The sequence below is a fragment of the Scyliorhinus torazame genome, chromosome 2 (assembly GCF_047496885.1).
Source record: "Scyliorhinus torazame isolate Kashiwa2021f chromosome 2, sScyTor2.1, whole genome shotgun sequence".
In the NCBI taxonomy this organism is placed as follows: Eukaryota; Metazoa; Chordata; class Chondrichthyes; order Carcharhiniformes; family Scyliorhinidae; genus Scyliorhinus; species Scyliorhinus torazame.
In genome coordinates, this window is record NC_092708.1 from 282,575,799 (window position 1) to 282,598,267 (window position 22,469).

General features: G+C 46.8%; 1 protein-coding gene across 2 annotated transcripts in view; it reads right to left on the reverse strand.

Moving 5' to 3' along the window:
- LOC140399001 (G2/M phase-specific E3 ubiquitin-protein ligase-like) overlaps nt 1-22,469 on the reverse strand; it is a 486,739-nt gene that overhangs the window by 178,696 nt on the left and 285,574 nt on the right. For both annotated transcript variants that reach the window (XM_072488055.1, XM_072488045.1), the window contains one exon: nt 13,292-13,427. In XM_072488055.1, coding sequence (XP_072344156.1) covers nt 13,292-13,427 — 136 coding nt within the window. The remainder of the gene's footprint in view (nt 1-13,291; nt 13,428-22,469) is intronic.

A 22,469-nucleotide genomic window follows, 5' to 3' on the forward strand; every position in this document is an offset into this window, starting at 1 on the left:
CATCAATGTTGGATGATGATATCAAGATCGGTGGTAAGGTAAGCCTTGGGGAGGACACAGAGGTTGCCAAGAGGTATGGGCAGATTAAGTAAGTGGGCAACAAGATGGCAGATGGAGTATAATATAGGGAAATGTGAAGTTGTTCACCTTGGTCCTAACAATAGTAAAGCAAAATATTTTTTAAAGGTGCAAAACTTGAAAGTGCTGATGTTCAAAGATGCTTGGGTGTGCGCATACATGGAATGCAGAGAGTTAGGATGCAGGGACAGCAATAAATTAGGAAGGTAAATGACATGCTGACAGTTATTGCAAGGGGATTGGAGTACAGGAATAAAGAAATCTTATTACATCTGTACAAAATTTTGGTGAGACCACATCTTCACCCAAGAGAATGAGGAGGTAGATATAGAACTTGGGGAGAGAGAATGTGAGGTTCTTGAGCAAATTGTCACAGGGAGTGACAAGGTATTGGAGGTGTTGGCAAGCTTAAAAGTGGACAAATCTCCAGTTCCAGGTGAATTGTGTCCCAGGATGCTATGGGAGGCGAGGGAGGAGATTGCAGGGGCTCTGATCCAAATTATTAATTCCTCTCTGGCACCGGGGGGGGGGGGGGGGGGGGGGGGGGGGGGGTGGAGAAAGGGAGAGGAGAGGTGCCAGAGGACAACAGATAATGTGGTCCCACCATTTAAGAAAGGTTGTCGAGATAAGCCAGGAAATTACAGACCAGTGAGTCTCACGTCAGTGGTAGGGAAACTATTGGAGAAAATTCTGAAGGAGAGAATCTAACTCCACTTGGAGAGGCGAGGTTTGATCAGGGATAGTCAGTGTGGCTTTGTTAGAGGGAAGCTATGCCTAAAAAATGTGATTACATTTTTTGAGCATGTGACTAGGTGTGTAGATGAGGGGAGTGCAGTTAATGTAGTTTACATGGATTTCAGCAAAGCCTTTAACAAGGTCCCACATGGGAGACTTATAAAGAAGACAAATGCACATGTGATACAGGGTAACTTGATAAGGTGAATTTAAAATTGGCTTAGCTGTAGGAGACAGAGGATGATAACAGACAGCTGATTTGGTGACTAGAAGCCAGTGTCCAGTGGCGCACCAAAGGGATCTGCGTTGGGTCACCTATTGTTTATCATTTATATAAACGATATATATGTGGGGTAGGATCAGTGAGTTTGTGGATGACACAAAGATTGGCTGGGTGGTTAACAATCAGATTGAGTGTTTTGGGTTACTACTTAAAAGAGTGATTTAAAATCACTCCCAGTGAGCCAGCGGACACATCCAAAGTGAGATACATCGAAGAGTGAGTTTGGGAGCTGGGAATTTCAAGCTAGATGGGAATTCGATGGATGGGGGAGGTGCCTTTTAACCCTCGATTTGTTACACAAATTTCCAGTGAGTGGCCTTGTCTTGCAGCAGGTGACTACAAGGGAGAGCTGATTGGTGACTAGCAGGTAAGTCCTTCATATCGGGAGCAGAGCTGAACAGGAGGAATCCGGAGTGCAATTTGAGAAGGTAAGTGGTTCTCTATAAATCAGGTGACTCGTGTCCTAAACCCTTTCATTCCTAGGCTCAGTAGATTCTGAGGTACATTTTGTAAGGCAAGAGTTTTGTTTTGTGCTTTTTTTTTCTGCTCACACTTACTGGAGGGGAGCAAGCCAGACTCAGTCTCCTCAACGAGCAGGTAAGTGGTTGGCTGGTGACTGTTAAGTAGCTTTTCCTTTCATTTTTCTCTCAGCATTGTAGTTGTTGTATAAGTTAACTTAAGGCTTTAGAAATGGCAGGAGATCCCAGACCCATGTCATGCTCCTCGTGTGCGATGTGGGAGCTCAGGGACACGTCCACTGTCCCTTGCTCCTTCATGTGCAAGAAGCGTGTCCAGCTGCAGCACCTATTAGACAGCTTGACGGTTCTGGAGCTGCGGATGGACTCACTTTGGAGCATCCACGATGCTGAGGAAGTCGTGGATAGCACTGTTTGGCAAGTTGGTCACACTACACATAAAGAATGAGGGAGACAGGAAATTGGTGATCACTAGACAGAGGAAGAGTAGGAAGGCAGTGCAGGGATCCCCTGCGGTCATCTACCTCCAAAATATGTATACTGTTTTGCATACTGTTGAGGAAGATGGATCACCAGTGGAAGGCAGCTAGGTTCATGGCACTGTGGCTGGCTCTGCTGCGTAGGAGGGCAGGAAAAGAGTGGTAGAACTATAGGTGATTTGATTGTAAGAGAAGTAGACAGGCGTTTCTGCGGACACAAACAAGACTCCAGGAAGGCATGTTGCCTCCCGGGTGCAAGGGTCCTGGATGTCGGAGTGGCTGCAGGACATTCTAAAGGGGAAGGTGAATAGCCAGCTGTTGTGCTGCATATAGGCACCCACGATATAGATAAAAAATAGGATGAGGTCCTACATGCTGAATTTAGGGAGTTAGGAGATAAACTAAAAAGTAGGACCTCAAAGGTAGTTATCTCAGCATTGCTACCAGTGCCACGTGCGAGTTAGAGAAGGAATGACAGGATAGACAGGATGAATGTGTGGCTTGAGAGATGGTGCAGGAGGGAGATATTCAGATTTTTGGGATATTGGAGCCGGGTTCTGGGAGAGGTGGGACCATTATAAATTGGATGGTCGACACCTGGGCAGGGCTGGAACCAATGTCCTGGGGGGTTATTTGTTAGCGCTGATGGGGACGGTTTAAACTAATGTGGCAGGGAGATAGGAACCAATGCAGGAAGTCAGAGGGTAGTAAAGAGGGGACAGAAACAAAAGCTCGAAAGGAGAAAAGTGGAAGGCAGAGAAACAGATTGAACTGCCTAGTATGGCAGGGGGGTGGGAACCAGAGCAGTAGGTCAGCGGGAGAAATAACTGAGCAAGAGCTACAGACGAGGCCAGTACGATTAAGAGGAAGAATAGGCAGGGAGTGGTTGGTCAACACAGCTGGGTTGATGGGCTGAAGTGCATTAGTTTAAATGCCAGGAGTATTTCAGGTAAGACAGATGAACTTAGAGCTTGAATTAGTACGTGGAATTATGTAATGTTGTTGCTCTTACAGAAACTTGGTTGAAAGAGGGACAGAATTGGCAACTAAACAATCCAGGATTTAGATACTTCAGGCAGGATAGAGGGGGGTACAAAAGGGGTGGGGAGCTGCATTATTGGTTATGGAGAATATCACAGCTGTGCTGAGGGAGGACACCTTGGAAGGTTCAGGGAGTGAGGCAATCTGGGTAGAGCTCAGGAATAGGAAGGGTGCTGTCACAATGTTGGGGGTTTACTACAGACCTCCTAACAGCTAGTGGGAGATGAGGAGCAGATATGCAGACAGATCTTGGGAAGGTGCATAAACAATAGGGTTTTTGTGGTGGGTGATTTTAACTTTCCCTATATTGACTGAGACACACTTACTGCTAGAGGCATGGATGGAGCAGAATTTGTAAGGAACGTCCAGGAGCGTTTCTTGAAACAATATGTAAATAGCCCAATTTGGGAAGAGGCCAAACTAGACTTGGTGTTGGAATGAGCCCGGCCAGGTGATCGAAGATTCAGTAGGAGATCATTTCGGGAACAGTGATCATAATTCTGTAAGTTTTAAGTTGCTTATGAAAAGAAGGTGCTAGACTGGGGGAAGGCTAATTACAACAGCATTAGGCAGGATCTGGAGAGTGTTGACTGGGCGAGGCTGTTTGAGGGAAAATCAACATGTGGGAGGCTTTCAAATGTCAGTTGATTAGAATTCAGGACCGGCATGTACCTGTGAGGATGAAAGATAGGGGTGACAAGTATAGGGAACCCTGGATAACGAGGGATATTATGAATATTGTCAAAAAGAAAAAGGAAGCATTCATAAGGTCTACAAGGCTTAGGACAGATGAAGCCCTTGAAGGACATAAAGCAAGTAGGAAGGAACTTAAGGTGGCGATAACAGTGGCTTCAAGGAAGGAAGGTCAGACTTGGGTGCTAAATATTCCTGGGTACAAGATGCTCAGAAAACATATTAAAGGAATGAAAGGTGAAGGTGTGTGGTATTAGTTAAGGACAACATTTTATTGCTGGAGAAAGAGGATGTCCCAGAAAGTCAAGAACATAATCAATTTGGGTTGAGCTAAGTAATGAAAAGAGTGCAATTACATTGCTCGACATAATCTATAGGCGTCCAACTAGTGAGAAAGATGTGGAAGAACAAATCTGCAGGGAATTAGAGAGATGCAAGCATAATAGTGTAGTTATAATGGGTGACTTTAATTACCTAATGGTACACTGGAACAGTTGCATTGTAAAGGGCGGAGAGGGCAAAGGTTTCTAGATTTTATTTAGGAAAGTTTTCTGCACCAGCATGTGTCGAGTATGTCATGTGAATGTCCCTTTAAGAAAAGTGTGCTTTATCACATGGCTGCAGTGATGTCATTGTGTGGGTGGAGCTGGGCTCTGCTCTGCTTTTTACTTACGTTTTGAGCTGGGAGCTGCAGTGTGTCTTAGTTTCGCTTTCAGTTGGAGTGCTGCATTCAAACCAAGCAGATGTGTGTATTGATCTCTCTCTCTTCAATCGAAAGAATGTCTCCAGATCACTTGATGATTTCAAAGTAATACCAGTTTCTGCAAGGAATGCAAACCCATGGGCCGGGATTCTCCGACCCCCTGCCGGTTCGGAGAATTCCTGGGGGGACGCGAGAATCGCGCCCCGCTGCCGGCTTACCAATTCTCCAGCCCAGATTCTCGGGCGCCCGCAGGATTGGCGCCATGCCAGTCGGGGGCTGTTGAAAGTGGCCCCCCCTGACGATTCTCCGGGCCCCGACGGGCCGAGTGGCCGCTGAGTTTGGCCAATTCCCGCTGGGGTGGGTTACTCAGCTCCCACATGGCGGGACCTGGAAGGTGTGTATGCAGGGGCCGTCCTGGAGAGGGGCAGGGGGATCCAGCCACGGGTGGGGGGGGCCTCCACAGTGGCCTGGCCCGCGATCGGGGCCTACCGATCGGCGGGCAGGCTGGTTCCGTGGGGGCCCATGTTCCTCCGTGTCGGGCCCCTGTAGGGCTCCGCCATATTGCCCGGAAGCCAGTGCGGAGTCGAGAACCCATGCACATGCGCGGAATCACGCCGGCCGTTCCGCATCAGCTGGAGCTGTGGGGGCCACTCTGGTGCCGACCTTGCCCCCGAGGAAGTGGAGCATTCCTCATTATTGAGGACTGTTGACGCTGGAGTGGTTGGCGCCGCTTTTCACACTGGCATCGGAACTAGGCCGCGGGATTGGAGAATCCCGGCCCTTGTCTTTGTTAAAAAGTGGTTTTTGACTTATGGATGTTGTTAGGAAAGTTATTACGTGTTATCTACAGAGTACTATATCTTTTGGGGGGGTAATCAGGGTTGATAGTTGATAAGATGTTTACTGTGTGTTTATAAAACGTTAACTGGATTCATAGAATAAATATTGTTTTTGTTTAAAAATGCTTTTAGTTCTCTGTTGCATCACACCTGTAAAGTGGGCCCTTGTGCTCCCCATAACCAAAATCTATTAAAAGTTGTGGGTCAGGTGAACTCCATAATATACTTTGGTGTTCTCTAAACCATGGTCCATAATAAGTGCAACACAAATAGATTAACTGTCAGTGTGGGGAACGTTTAAGAGACAGTGATCATTGTTTCATAAGGTTTCAGATAATGAGAGCATCAAGAAGCAGAGGTAGTTTTAAGTGATGCCTGTATTATCGGATAATAGAAATAAGGTATAGATGAGCTAATTTAATGTTTCTGTGTAATTCATGTTGAACAAAGGTGTTTGCACATATGGGGATTTTTGGTTTCATTTTAAACTGCGGTTGCATTGTTTTGAGAGACTTTACGATGTGTGAAGTAAATAAGACATTGGAAAAAGAATGAGCTATTACTTAGCAGCCAGGAAAAATACTTTTTTTGAATTGAGCTTTAACTGGAAGCCCGAGGAGAAGGGAACATCTCTCTCAACTTGGCTAGATAAAAAGTCATACAGTGGAGTAGGGACAAGAAGGAATCAAGCGCCAGAAATCTAAAGAACAGCTAGTTAAGAAAACTAGAAGTTTCCAGTAAGCCTGGAGTTAAAGTAACAGAAGAAACTGGAAAAGGCTAATTTCATTGAAGTCACAGGCAGAATTCAAAGATATCTGAAGTGATTCTAAGTTGTGAGATGTTTTTCTACAGCCTGTGAAGTGACTGCTGAAACAATTGTGAAGCAATTAGTAGGTGGATCTCAGAGTTTGCATAATAGCTTTCAAGCATTCAAGACAAAGGAATATTGAAAGGAAGGTTGGAAAACCTGGCGGTGGATCCTCAATGAAAACAGCTGAGGGAAAGCATTGCTTGAAAGAAGATTTTAAAGCATGCTTTTTTGAGAGTGGAGTTTTTTGATTTGGAGGGATTGGAGCAGAATTTTTTAAAATATTAATTTAGAGTACCCAATTCTTTTTTTTCCAATTAAGGGGCAATTTAGCATGGCCAATCTACATACCCTGCACATCTTTGGGTTGTGGGGTGAGACCCACACAGGCACGGGGACAAGGTGCAAACTCCACACGAACAGTGACTCAGGGCCGGGATCGAACCCGGATCCTCAACGTCACCATGCTGTCCCTGGATTTGAGCGGAAATCCACAGAAGTTTACTTGGGTGGTGCCAGTCATATCATTTCAAAGTGCAGTGCATTTGACCACAGTTAGACTGTTGGTTGAAAGGAACTGTGTGTTTTCAAGAACATTGTAGCATAAGCTAGATGTTTCAATGTAACTTGCGTCATCCTTAAAATCTGAAAATTTGTGAAGGAGCATTGTTTTATACTCAAACTGTTCCTATTGGCGGCACGGTAACAGAGTGGTTAGCACTGTTGCCAGGGGCTTGGATTAGATTCCCAGCTTGGGTTACTTTCTATGTGGAATCTGCACGTTATCCCAATGCCTGCATGGGTTTCCTCCGGGTGCTTCGGTTTCCTCCCACAAGTAACGAAAGATGTGCTTGTTAGGTGAATTGGATATTCTGAATTCTCCCTCAGTATACCCGAACAGGCGCCATAATGTGGCGACTAGGGGATTTTCACAGTAACATCACTGCAGTGTTACTGTGACACTAATAAAGATTATGTTATAATTTTTTTGTTATTGAAGCTAATTGGTAGCCCTAGACTTTGTTCTTCCATGTTTTCTTTAAAAAAAAGTAAAAGTTACGGTCTTTTAAGCCAGGATTCTATTCTCGATCTTCCCGTATAGTAGTAACATCAATTGGGATCACAACACAAGTGGGGGTTCGTGCTGGATTTCAAAACATGGAGAAAGAATTATTGGATTCTAATTAGTAATTTGTTGAGATACTTTTAAATGTGGGTAGTAGGTTACTGGATGCTAAATAGTAAAACTTGATTTGGGATTTCTTTCTAAAAGGTGGGACCTGTGAACCTTAAGAAATGAGTAAGTGGAGGTATTGGAAATGAGTAAATTAGTAAGTGGAGGTACTGGACATAGTAATTGGAGCTTCTATGAGGAATATTCATTTTGTACGGGTTAGAATCCAAAGTGAAGTTGAAAATTGCTAAGATTTTCTTAAAGATGTAACTTTGACTGGTTTACAGAACGTAACCAAGAGCCAATTAAATGAATTGGCAGATAAACTGGAGTTGAGATTACCTACAGGGATTAGCAAAACTGTGATTAGTGATAGTGCAGCAAAGCATTTGAATGATTGTCTCAAGTTTTCCAAGTAGTGAGGCAGAAATTGAGTTGGCGAAAATTCAATTAGAATAGAAATTAAGAAACCTGAAATACACATGAAAAAAGGGAAAGATAGGGGGCTGGATTTTCCGATCTCCGACTCTGAAATCGTGTTCGACGGCGGGGCGGTGAATTCCTGATGACGCCGGAATCAGGAGCGGCGCCGTTTTGTGATACTCCGCCACCTGAAACGTGGCATACTCGGCGAGTATGCCGCGAGCCTTATCCACGCCCTCCTTACGTTGGCTGAGGCCTGCCCCGCGATGCTCCGTCCCCGACTGGCCGAGTTCCCGACGGAGTGGGTCGCGTGTGGTCTCACCCGTTGGGAACTCAGTGTGGCGGCTGCAGACTCAGTCCAGCGCCGCCACAGTCGGGGGAGGGTCGTTCTGCGAGCCGGGGGGGGGGGGGGGGGGGGGGGGGGGGAAGGGGGGGGAAGAGACGCATATTCGGGGCTGGGGACACTGTGGTGGGGCGGTCCGGGGCTTGCGAGCCAGTCGAAAGGGGGCACTATTTTTGCAGGCCGGGTCCGCGAGCGGCATCCGCCATGAAGCACGGTGCGCCCGCTGCAGGCTGTCGCCGTGCCCTTACGCGGCCACGGACCCGGCAATTCTCCAGGCCGTATCGGCAGCTAGAGCCGGGTGCTCTACGCTACCTGGCTGCTAGCACCCCTCCCCCCCACCCCCCGTCCTCCCGAACATGGAATCGGTGCCCGTTTTCACACTGGCGTGGGGACTTAATCTCCAGAATGGAGAATCCAGCGCAGAGCTTTTCAAAAGGAAAGTGAAATGAGAAAACTAGACTTGGAAATCGAAACGGCAGAACGAGAATTTCACCTTAAACGACTTTACTTTTGAGTTCTTCCAAAGTTTGAAGAAAAGGAGGTGGAAGCAATTTTCTAATTCTTTTGAAAAGGTAGCTAATCAGATAATATGGCCAAAATAAATTTGGACATTACATTTACAAAGCAGACTGACAGGTAGAGCGAGTTAGGTGAATGTGTCTTAGTCGGAAGAGGTATCTGTAGATTATGATGCAGTAAAGAAAGCTATCCTTAGTGCATATGAATTAGTTCTTGAGGCATAATGGCAGAAATGTCAAAATGCCTGAAACAGCCTGGCCAAACCTATACTGAATTAGCGAGGGTAAGGAAAATTATTTTGACTGTTGAGTACAGGCATTGAAGGGTAGAGGGAACATAAAAATCCCACAGGTAATTATTTCAGAAGAATTTAAAGATTCACTTCCTTTGGTTATTAGAACTCATGATGAGGAAGAAAAAGTTTAAACAGCAAAACAGACAGCAGAGCTAGCCGATTATGAACTTTTTTTCCGTCATCTTTTTAAACCTGAAAAGGATATAAGGTGGGAAGGATAAAGGAAATCAAGTAGTCAAGGAAGTGATGGGAATTGTCAGGAAATATTTGCGATCAGAAGGGAAGGTGCTGAGGGTGAAAGTGACATTCGGAGACCGAATTGTTTCCTATTGTAATAACGTGGGACATATGTGGGCAGGTTATTGGAAACTAAAAGGTTGCAGTAGTAGGAAAGATAGCGCAAGGAAAGGAAATGGCTATAAAACTGTAGCAGTGATACAGGCGAAATGTGCTCCCTCAGAATCTGTGAGAAAGAGGGATAGATCTCAAGATAGTTCAGAGAATTATTTGAGTACTGGTGAAGGAAGTCAGGCCTTTGGAGGTTCTGATTGCTTTGTTTCAAAGTATTCTCTTATTCGTCGAACAAATTAAAATTGAGAGATACCGGAACAGATCAATCACTGATGGCGGCTGATGATACAATGCGTGTTCCGGATAGATTTTACCAAGGAAAAAATATTAATAAGGGATATGAATAGAAGGAACTAACCTATTTCTTGTGTGAACTTAGAATTAATTCAAGAAGTAATTTTATAAATGGGATTGTTACTGTGGGAATTATTTCTAAATTAATTATTGGAGGGATAGATTTCATTCTGGATAATGACTAGGATTGTGGAGACAGTAATGAGATGACAACCGTATTGCAACAGGCAGTTGATCATGTTGATCTTAACAAACTTTTGACAACTACTGTGAACAGAAATGAAACACTTATTGCAGATAGCAAACAGTTGAAGGCAGCATCTAAATGAAACAGAAAATCAATTTTCACATATGAAAGATGAGTTTGTGAATGAAAAAAAAGAGAGTTGGTGAGAACAACTGAAAATCAATTATGGAAAGTAGAACATTTGACTGAGGACTTGAACTATCTAAAGGATAAACGTGAGTACTTTTCATCCGTCTTTACCAAGGAGGTAGGTGTTATTCAAGCCATGGAAATAAATGAGGCCTTGGAAAGGTTCAAAATTGATAAGCAAGAGTTTAATAGACGGTGGGTAAAGTTGACAAGGCACTGGGAGCCACGCATATACATACATAGAAGATAGGGGCAGGAGGAGGTCTTTTGGCCCTTCGAGCCTGCTCCGCCATTCATCGCGATCATGGCTGATCATCCAACTCAATAAGTCTAATCCTGCTTTCTCCCCATAGCCTTTGATTCCCTTCTCCCTAAGTGCTATATCTAGCCGCCTCTTGAATATATTCAAAGCTTTAGCATCGACTACTTCCTGTGGCAATGAATTCCACAGGATCTCCACTCTTTGTGTGAAGAAATGTCTCCTTATATCTGTCCGAAATGGTTTACCCTGAATCCTCAGGCTGTGACCCCTGGTTCTGGACACACCCATCATTGGTAACATCTTCCCTACATCTACCCCGTCTAGTCCTGTTAGAATTTTGTAAGTCTCCATGAGATCCCCCACATTCTTCTGAACCCCAGCGAGAACAATCCCAACCCTCTCGTCATATGACAGTCCCGCCATCCCTAGATTGTCTGGTAAACCTGAAAAGGGTAGAAGGTGGGAAGGATAAAGGGAATCAAATAGTCAAGGAAGGGAAGTAACAGTTGGGAATGGTCAGGAAATATCTGCGATCAGAAGGGAAGGTGTTGAGGGTGGAAGTGCATGAGATGCATCTAAGGATATTGAAACAAGTGAGTATGAAAATTGCAGGAGTGCTAGTCATAAGCTTCCAGTCTTCTCTAGACTCGGGCGGTGCCGGACAACTGGAGAATGACAAATGTTTAAAAAAGGTTGTAAAGGATAGGCCCAGCAATTACAGGCCAGTCAGTTTAACATCAGTGGTGGTCAAGTGTCTCAAAATAATTATTCGGGATATAATTAGTAGTCACATGGAAAATGTGGGTTCATTAAAAAGAACTCGTATGGATTTCTAAAGGGAAAATCTTATTTAACTAACTTACTGCTGTTTTTAGAAGAGGTAACAGAAAGTGTTGATTCTATTTATGTGTTTCTTAAAATTTTGAGTACCCAATTCTTTTGTTCCCCCCCAATTAAGGGGCAATTCAGCGTGGCCAATCCACCTAGCCTGCACATCTTTAGGTTATGGGGGTGAGACCCACGCAGACACAGGGAGAATGTGCAAACTCCACAAGGATAGTGACCCGGGGCCGGGATCGAACCCTGGTGCGCAGCGGTGTGAGGCAGCAGTGCTAACCACAGCACCACCATGCCGCCCTAACAGAAAGGTTTGATGAAGGTAATGCTGTTGATGTGTTTGTGGACTTTCAATGGCAGTTGATACAGTGCCACACAACAGACTCGTTAGAGGCATAAGGAGTATCTTTTGAACTTATCTTCCCGAGGTTCCCTCATGCAGACATCCGAGGTGTTGTGAACCACAACTCTATGAAAAGCTGGCCCGATCCATGAAAATTGCAAATGACAAGGACATGTCCATCTCCACAATGGAGTTGGCCAGGGCAGAAGTGCAGGGTGTGGGCTCACAACCTGAACCAGCCCTCCTGCTTGAAAGGCACCCCAAAATGTAGTCATGAACCACGGAATTGGAACCCGACCATCGACAGAGGCAAGTAAATTGGGTTAGAAGGGCAGGGAATGCTGATCGTGACGGATAAATGGAAGTGGTCAAACACATTTGAGTTTCAGATTTTACAAATTAGAAAACAGTCTGTCTAAATAGATCGTTTTTATAACCCATCATAGTACTAATTATTGTCTCAACATTCTAAAACATCCCCATGAATACAGTTTTGCAATACTTGTGAAGGATATTTATAAATAAAGAGGGAGAATTCATATGTATGTAGGATATTATATCTTAGAATTGAGAAATGGACAAAATATCGCAATTTTTACCCAGAATCCTTAAACTTAAAAGTAGGCAATACTTGCTGACAGCTTTGGTTTCAACAGGTGTTAAACAAATCTCATCTGTACCAAGCATGAAATAGCACCAGGGCCTTTCAAGTTCTCTTCACACTAAGCAAATATAAGAAAAAGCTTTAAAGCCACTGTCATAAGGAACTTAAATCTTTATGATGCTATTGTTTCACCTTATTTATTCTGTAATCGTTCTTAAATCCTACCTCAACAAATTAGAGAAACAAGTTTAAAAAACTATTCTTCTAGAAAAGTTTAAAATCACTTCAACAGAAATAAAACCAACTGGAAGTAAACAGGAACGATAGAAGGGCATATTTTAGAATATGGTGGGCATGTAGTGGCTCATATTGTGAATAATAAAACTATTTTAACAAATAAATAATAGATAAATAAATAAGGACATATCGAAGGGGAAGAGTTAATCAAAGAGGTAACATCCATTGCTGCTAAAGAACTATGTATTCTGATTTAAGAGATAGAGCTGTTCCAGTTTCCTCTCAGAACACAAGAGACATTGTAGAAGGGAGACCTGGGAGAACTCCTTCAATATTTCCCCAATTGTCGAGGAGTTGGATATCACAAAGCAGACAGCTTTTCTGTCCAACTGCCCCAAAATCTGATTCACTCGGGATTTAAGTGAATATTGATGGGTATTCTTATATTAATATTGGCTGCGGCTTTGCATTTTTAAAGTTATATTGGATTTTATATTAGAACTAAGACAATAGTCCATAACTTACTCAGTCCCAACGTCACATTTAGAGGGTACCCCAATGATCACACTGGGGATTCCTTCTTGGAAGTTCCCACATAAATGTCAACTTCTTCTGGACAATTGCACTGAGCTGGGAACCATCCAACACAAGCGATTTAAATCACTAACTTTGGATGGTTCTGCCAATTTTACCCTGATAGTTACTCTTAAAAAGAGTTAGAAGGAAAAAAAAAATCACTTCTAACTCCATAGTAACCATTTAAACATCCAGACCTAGCCTACGAGACACCCCGCAAACCCATGAACCCCTCTCCCCTTCGTTCTGATCCCACCTTCTCCGCTCCCCTTCCAAAATCCCTTTCCCTCTAATCCGAACTCCCCTCACCTCCCCCTTCCCATCTGCCCGTCCACCCCACATTCCCCATCTGCCCCACGTCGAACCCCTCCCCTTTCGCACCACTCCCTTCCCATCCTCCCCATCCCCGTCCCCAGTGTGAAGCTGCTACCTTGAATTCAACCGTTTGAATGTTGAGAGAGTGCTCCTGATCTAGAGTAGTCTATAATTGGGACTAGAGGTGGAGTCCAACTTCACACTAACCACTTTCTGCATTCTTTCCGAGTTTCACTTGATAACCTAGGGCATTTAGAAGGAGAATGCAGCAACTCCTGATTATCTGAAAATTTCCTTTTTGGTGATTTTATATCTTCTTCAAGCCTTCTTTTTCTTAACTTTTCTGTGGAAAAAATGGAAAACAATCTTATAAAGTGAAGTCTGGCTAATTTGAAAGAACATGACATTAATAACGGAATAGTCACAATCTCAGCATTTTCATTTGATTTTCTTTTCACTATGCTCGCAATTGTCTCTTCTATTTCACGCTTTTATGTAGGATCACATTTCCTCAGTTTTACTTTTGCACATAACCTTTACCTGCCTGCCATTCATTGCTTTACATTCCAGGGCTCCAGGTCTTCATCCATTTTGAATGCCTTGACCACAAAAATATTCTTGCTTGTGCTTTGGAACTGTGAGTCATCAGTGCTTCAAATTAACATTCTCTACTCTCATTTGCATATTAATATTTTCTGTGGAGTGCATTCAAAATGTATGCAGCCAGAACAATGTTAAATTCCAGCGTATTTATCTGGAAGGAGGCAGCTGCAACACCACTCCAGAATCTCAGTACCATCCAAGAAAAAAAGCAATCTACTTGAACATGTTCCTTTTTACTTGACTCAAGGGTTAAACGTTGGGCGTGATGGCCGTTGTAGTCACACTTCTATTTTCAAGTTTCCTATCAAATTCATTTTCATGTTGCTGAACATAAACCCAACCACGAACCGCCACAATTAGGCACCATCTCAGAATAATATTGTTATTTTTAAAGAAATAAACATTATATAAACACAATATATATTGTAGTTTAACAAGTACAGCTAAAAATAGACATCATAAAAAAATAAGCATTTTTAAAAGTGTCAATCCACTTGCTGACTACCTCAATTTTAAATTGCTCAAATTGATTTTTTAAAAATATACAGAATCACTCACTATTATGTAGGGGTACAGTAGTTTTAATCAAAATATTACATGCAGAAGCTTTTAAAATATGCCTATTAATGTTTTAGCACCCAAAACGATTTTAAGTGTCTCCTTGAAGGCCTACAAATGAGTTCAATTAGCATAAATTCACAATGGTGATTAAAGGTTTTGAGAGCTTCTGGTGCAATGTATTTTGAAATGAGCATGAAAGCTAGCTACATTGAATGTAATTCCCACTTAAACTTCTGCAATTTTGTATGTGATTTATGCCGATTTCAAGGAATTGTGCCTAAAAAGAGCAACACGGCAGAAATTGTACTCCTTCCAAAAGATGTACTGTAGCTGAAGCGCGTATTGTCTATTGGATGCAACAATTTAAAGCTTATTTCAATAGTACCTACTCATCCTATGACCTCTACTCACCAGAAAAACAAGGAGAGCAATGTGAAGGCTTGTCATGAAAACATCACTGAAGTTTCTCTCCAAGTTACAAACCATTGTGATGTAAATATATATCAGTACATATGTACATGTAAACATATACACATGTAAACAAACATAGATACATGTAAAGCAACATATATACATGTAAACAGTGCTCTAATTATTGTCCTGGATCATAATTAATCACTCACTACATGACAGCAAATAAAAACAATTGTATCTATAAAAAGCAAACACTTTCAAATTTATTACAAATGATAAAAAGTAGTAACCACAATAATGAGGTTGATGTGGTTATATTTTAATGATGCTGAATATCAAAATGTTATGCATAGAATAAACAATCAAAATATGAGGGTTAAATAGTGTTTCCATGTTATGATGGAAGCTTTGGAACGGGTGCAGAGGAGATTTACCAGGATGTTGCCTGGTATGGAGGGAAAATCTTATGAGGAAAGGCTGATGGACTCGAGGTTGTTTACGTTCGAGAGAAGAAGGTTAAGAGGAGACTTAATAGAGGCATACAAAATGATCAGAGGGTTAAATAGGGTGGACAGTGAGAGCCTTCTCCCGCGGATGGAAATGGCTAGCACGAGGGGACATAGCCTTAAACTGAGGGGTAATAGATATAGGACAGAGGTCAGAGGTAGGTTCTTTACGCAAAGGGTGGTGAGGCCGTGGAATGCCCTACCTGCAATAGTAGTGAACTCGCCAACATTGAGGGCATTTAAAAGTTTATTGGATAAGCATATGGATGATAATGGCATAGTGTAGGTTAGAGGGCTTTTGTTTTTTGACTTCCCATGTCGGTGCAACATCGTGGGCCGAAGGGCCTGTACTGCGCTGTATCGTTCTATGACAGCAAACTAACGAACTATTCGCTATCATGCCAGTGCCAACACAATTTTGGCATTTGGAGGCTATCTACAAGGTAGAAATTGACTGAACAGTTACAATGTGACTGCAATCACAGTTGGGGATGGGAGTGTTGTAATGTAGTGGTTATGTTACTTAACTAACAATCAAATAAGGTTTGGACAATAATCCAGTGAGTGAGTCTTGTTGTCATAGCAGTTTAAGATTTTAAACTGAGATTTTAACAATTTGGAACTAAAAAGATGGTATCTGTAAAAAGTGCCAATGAAGTAGTCAGATTGGTGTAACCTCAAATGGGTGGCAAGTACTGCTGCCTCAGCAGCAGAGACCCAGGTTTGATTCCGGCCTTGGGTGACTATCTGTGTGGAGTTTGCACAGTCTCCTTGTGTCTGTATGGGTTTCCTCCCACAGTCCAAAGATGTGGTTAGCTGGATTGCAGGCCATGCTAAATTTTCCCCCTAGTGTCCAGGGATGTGCAGGTTAGGTTATGAGGATAGGATGGGGTGGTGGGGGAGTGGACCTGGGTAGAGTACTCTTTGAAGGGTCGGTGTAGACTCTATGGGCTGAATAGCCTCTTTCTGCACTGTAGGGATTCTATGGTTCAATAATTTTCTTTAGGGAAGGAACCCTATCATCTTTGCTGAGTTTGGTTTATGTCCCACACCAATGTAGCAGACTGTTAACTACTCTCTGAATTGGCTTCCGGTTGCGGCTATGCAGAGCTAAGTCGCACGTTCTGCAGCTCCCGCTAGAAATGGTCTTTTGGGCTCTTTTTAGAGCCCGTAACGGCACTTGCTCGACGTTTCAGGGCGTGGGAAGGAGATAGCAACATTCCCCCAATAGTGTACGGCTTGGACCAGGAGTGGGGTGATCAAAAAAGTGGTAGTGAAGCAAAAGAAGGTGCGAGGGAGGAAGACCAAGATGGCGGCGGGTAGAGACCAGGCAGCGTGGATGCAGTGGGCGCAGGAGCAGCAGGAGTTTCTTCAGCGCTGCTTATGGGAGCTGAAAGCTGATTTGCTGGAGCCGATGAAGGCGTCAATCGATAAGCTGCTGGAGACCCAGACGGCCCAAGGGGCGGCGATCCGGGAGGTCCGGCAAAAGGTCTCGGAGAACGAAGATGAGATGCTAGGCCTAGTGGTGAAGGTGGAGGCGCACGAGGCGCTCCATAAAAAATGGCAGGAGGGGTTAGAGGAGATGGAGAAGTTGAGAGGCGGAAGTTTCGGCGGATCCTGGGCCTCCCGGAGGGATTGGAGGGGTTGGACATGGGGGCCTACGTGGTCACCATGCTGAATTCGCTGATGGGAGCGCGATCCTTCCAGGGGCCCACCGAGTGCTGGTGAGTAGGCCCAAGCCTAACGAGCCGCCGCGGGCGGTGCTGGTGCGGTTCCACCGGTTTGCTGATTGGGAGTGCGTGCTAAGGTGGGACAAGAAGGAGCGGAGCAGCAGGTGGGAGAACGTGGAGGTCCGGATCTACAAAGATTGGAGCACGGAGGTGGCCGGGTACAATCGGGCGAAGGGGGTGCTGCACAGGAGGGGGGTGAAGTTCAGCATGCTGCAGCCTGCGCGTCTGTGGGTCACCTATAAGGACCGACATCATTATTTTGAGTCCCCGGAAGAGGCGTGGGTCTTTCTCCAGTCCGAAAAATTGGACTCGGACTGAGGGTCAGGGGCGGGGGGCCGCGGTGAAGGGATGGTTGGGGATTGTTGTGTTGTATTTTGAGGGGGGGGTTCTTTGTTCATGGTTGGTTCTTTGTTTTTCGGGTTGGTTGGGCACTGTTTCAGTTGGGACTGCCGGGTGGGCTCATGGAGGGGGGCAGGTAAACGGCTTGGGGGGTTGATGGCCGGCAGGGGGGGATGGGGGCAAGGGGACCGGGCCTGAAAAGGGAACTGCACCAGAGGAGGCAGGGCCGGGCGAACGAGTGGCTGGGGTCAGCAGGAGTCGGCTGACTTACAGGAGAGGAGTGCAATGGGGGGAGAAATGCAGCTAGGGGGGAACCTAGCTTTGGTTGGGGGGGGGGGGGGGGGGAAGAGGAGAGAGAACCGGGTTGCTGCTGGAATGGCCAATGGGGAGCTGGAGTCAGTAGGAGGAGGTCGGGGCGGGGGTCTGCCATTGTGGGGAATGGGCCGTGCGGGGGGCGCGAGCACATGGCTGGCCTAGGAGGGGATATGGCTAGTCAGCGGGGGAGGGGGGCGGGTAGCCCCCTGGTCCGGCTGATAACCTGGAACGTAAGGGGACTAAACAGGCCGGTCAAACGGGCCCGGGTGTTCGCGCACCTGAAGGGGCTGAAGGCAGATGTGGCCATGCTTCAGGTGACGCACCGGAGGGTGGCGGATCAGGGAAGGTGGCGATCTTGGTGGGGAAGAGAGTGTAATTCGAGGCGTCGAGCATCGCGGCAGACAATGGCGGTAGGTATGTGATGGTGAGTGGCAAGCTGCAGGGGTGCAGGCGGTGTTGGTCAATGTATACGCCCCAAATTGGGACGATGCGGGCTTCATGCGGTGTATGTTGGGCCGGATTCCTGATCTGGAGACAGGGGGCCTGATAATGGGTGGGGGGGGGGGATTTCAATACAGTGCTGGACCCGGCACTAGATCGCTCCAGGTCTCGGATGGGTAGGAGGCCGGCGGCGGCCAAGGTGCTGAGGGGGTTCATGGACCAGATGGGACGGGTGGACCCATAGAGGTTTGCAAGGCCAGGTGCCAGTGAATTCTCATTCTTCTCCCATGTCCACAAGGCCTATTCCCGGATTGACTTTTTTGTCATGAGCAGGGCGCAGATTCCGAGAGTGGAAGATACGGAGTACTTGGCGATAGCCATTTCCGATCACACTCCGCATTGGGTAGACCTCGAGCTGGGGGAGGAGAGGGACCAGCGCCCGCTGTGGCGCTTAGAGGTGGGGTTGCTGGTGGACGAGGTGGTGAGCGGGCGGGTCCGAGGGTGCACAGAGAGGTACCTGGAGGCTAATGACAATGGGGGGTCCAAGTGGGGGTGGTTTGGGAGGCGCTGAAGGCGGTGGTCAGAGGAGAGCTGATCTCCATTAGGGCCCATAAGGAGAGGAGGGAGAAGAGAGAGGGAGAGGCTGGTGGGGGAGATGGTGAGGGTGGACAGTAGGTACACGGAGGTCCCGGAGGATGGATTGCTTAGGGAGTGGCGCAGCTTCCAGGCCGAATTCGATCTGTTGACCACCAGGGAGGCGGAGGCGCAGTCGAGGAAGGAGCAGGGGGCGGACTTCCGGGTGCGGCGATGACCAGCTGAGTCGCACGTTTCGGCAGCTCCCTGTGAAACGGACTTTTGGGCTCTTGATAGGAGCCCCAACGGCAATTTTAACGGCTGAAAACACCGTGCGGTAAACCAGAAGGGTGTTCCCCCTGGGCACGGATGGAAAAAGGAGAGGAAAGTGGCCGGATTGCAGCGGATCCTTTGGAACAACGGCAAGGAAGGCAAGCAGAAACCAAGATGGCGTCGGAAGGTGGCAGTTTCATATGGGGCCCTGAACAACAAGAGTTTTTGAAACGCTGCGTGGAGGAGATAAAAAAGGAAATGAAGAAAGAGTTGTTGGCCCCGATATTACAGGCGATTGAAGGGCTGAAAGAGGAACAAAAGACCCAGGAGCAGGAGCTTCGGGTCGTGAAGGCGAAAGCAGCAGAGAATGAAAACGACATACAGGGCCTGGTGGTGAAGTCGGAGATACAGGAGGCACACCAGAAACGATCTGTGGAGAGGTTGGAGGCACTGGAAAATAACGCAAGGAGGAACAACTTGAGGATTCTTGGCCTTCCTGAAGGTGTGGAGGGGGCGGACGTCGGGGCATATGTGAGCACGATGCTGCACTCATTAATGGGAGTGGAGGCCCCGACGGGTCCGTTGGAGGTGGAGGGAGCATACCGAGTTATGGTGCGAGGACCGAGAGCAGGAGAAGCTCCCAGAGCCATAGTGGTGAGATTTCTCCGTTTTAAGGATAGAGAAATGGTCCTTAGATGGGCGAAGAAAACTGGGTGTAGTAAATGGGAGAACGCGGTGATCCGCATCTATCAAGATTGGAGTGCGGAGGTGGCGAGAAGGAGGGCGAGCTTTAATCGGGCCAAAGCGGTACTTCACAAAAAAAAGATAAAGTTTGGAATGCTGCAACCGGCAAGACTGTGGGTCACATATCAAGGGAGGCACCACTACTTTGAGACGGCGGATGAAGCGTGGACTTTTATTGTAGAAGAAAAATTGGAATGATTGGACTACGAAAATGAACGTTTGGACAAAGTGGTGGGACGAGTGGGGGGGGGGGGGGGGGGAGGCGAAGAGGGATTGTATGATTAATCCTGCGGTATGGTAACTTTTCTTTCTCCCACAGGTGGTGATGGTGGGAGGTGGGGAGGGAGAGGAGATGGGGCGTTGGCCATGGGAGGCGGGGCCGAGGGAGAGGCGCGGGCTTGGTTCCCGCGCTATGATAATTATGGCGGGAATAGAGAAGCAGGAAGGAGGGGGCGCCGCATGGGGCGAGCCGTGATCACGGGGGGAAGCCGAGGTCAGCCAGAGTTTGCTGACTTCTGGGAGCAACATGGGGGGAGTAATTACGCTAGCGGGGGGTCTAGCGGGGGGGGGGGGGGGGGGGGGAGGGGGGAATTACTGGGTTGCTGCTGCTGGGGAAAGGGGGGAGTGGGTGCGGGAAAGGATGGGCGGGGGGGCACCGTCTGGGAGAAATACAGCCGCGTGGGAACTGGGCGAGAAGCTGGAAAAAGATGATGGCTAACCGGCAAGGGGGGGGGGGTGGGAAGCCCCCCAACTCGGCTGATCACGTGGAACGTGAGGGGGCTTAACGGGCCGATAAAGAGGGCACGAGTACTCGCACACCTTAAGAAACTTAAAGCAGATGTGGTCATGTTACAGGAAACGCACCTGAAACTGATAGATCAGGTTAGGTTGCGCAAAGGATGGGTAGGGCAGGTGTTCCATTCGGGGCTGGATGCGAAAAACAGGGGGGTGGCTATATTAGTGGGGAAGCGGGTAATGTTCGAGGCAAAGACTATAGTGGCGGATACCGGGGGCAGATACGTGATGGTGAGTGGCAAATTACAGGGAGAGATGGTGGTGTTGGTAAACGTGTATGCCCCGAATTGGGACGATGCCAATTTTATGAGGCGAATGCTAGGACGCATCCCAGACCTAGAGACCGGAAAGCTGATAATGGGGGGAGACTTTAACACGGTGTTGGAACCAAGGCTGGATAGGTCGAAGTACAGGACTGGTAGGAGGCCGGCAGCAGCCAAGGTGCTTAAGGATTTTATGGAGCAGATGGGAGGGGTGGACCCGTGGAGATTCAGTGGACCTAGGAGTAAGGAGTTCTCGTTTTTCTCCTATGTCCATAAAGTCTATTCACGCATAGACTTTTTTGTGTTGGGTAGGGCATTGATCCCGAGGGTGAGGGGAACAGAATATACGGCTATAGCCATTTCGGATCATGCCCCACACTGGGTAGACTTGGAGATAGGGGAGGAAACAAGAGGGCGTCCACCCTGGAGAATGGATATGGGACTAATGGCGGATGAGGGGGTGTGCTTAAGGGTGAGGGGATGCATTGAAAAGTACTTGGAACTCAATGACAATGGGGAGGTTCAGGTGGGAGTGGTCTGGGAGGCATTGAAGGCGGTGGTTAGGGGGGAGCTGATATCAATAAGGACACATAAAGGGAAGCAGGAGAGTAAGCAACGGGAGCGGTTGTTGCAAGAACTTTTGAGGGTGGACAGACAGTATGCGGAAGCACCGGAGGAGGGACTGTATAGGGAAAGGCAAAGGCTGCATGTGGAATTTGACTTGCTGACCACAGGCACTGCAGAGGCACAATGGAGGAAGGCGCAGGGTGTACAGTATGAATATGGAGAGAAGGCGAGCAGATTGCTGGCACACCAATTGAGGAAAAGGGGAGCAGCGAGGGAAATAGGGGGGGGTGAGAGACGAAGATGGAGAGACGGAGCGGGGAGCGGAGAGAGTGAATGAAGTGTTTAAGACATTTTATAAAAAATTGTATGAAGCTCAACCCCCGGATGGGAGGGAGAGAATGATGGAGTTTTTGGATCGGCTGGAAATTCCCAAGGTGGAAGAGCAGGAAAGGATGGGATTGGGAGCACAGATCACGGTAGAAGAAGTGGTGAAAGGAATTAGGAACATGCAGACGGGAAAGGCCCCGGGACCGGACGGATTCCCAGTTGAATTTTACAGAAAATATTTGGACTTGCTCGCCCCGCTACTGACGAGGACCTTCAACGAGGCAAAGGAAAGGGGACAACTGCCCCCGACTATGTCAGAAGCAACGATATCGCTTCTTTTAAAGAAGGAAAAGGATCCGCTACAATGCGGGTCCTACAGACCAATCTCCCTCCTCAATGTAGATGCCAAGGTCTTGGCCAAGGTAATGGCAATGAGAATAGAGGAATGTGTCCCGGGGGTGGTTCATGAGGACCAAACTGGGTTTGTGAAGGGGAGACAGCTGAACACGAACATACGGAGGTTGTTAGGGGTAATGATGATGGCCCCACCAGAGGGTGAAACGGAGATAGTAGTGGCGATGGATGCCGAGAAAGCATTTGATAGAGTGGAGTGGGATTATCTGTGGGAGGTGTTGAGGAGATTTGGGTTCGGAGAGGGGTATGTTAGATGGGTGCAGCTGTTGTATAGGGCCCCAGTGGCGAGTGTGGTCACGAATGGACGGGGATCGGCATATTTTCGGCTCCATAGAGGGACAAGGCAGGGATGTCCTCTGTCCCCATTATTGTTTGCACTGGCGATTGAGCCCCTGGCGATAGCGCTGAGAGGTTCCAAGGGATGGAGGGGAATACTTAGGGGAGGAGAAGAACACCGGGTATCTTTATATGCGGATGATCTGCTACTATATGTGGCGGATCCAGCGGAGGGGATGCCAGA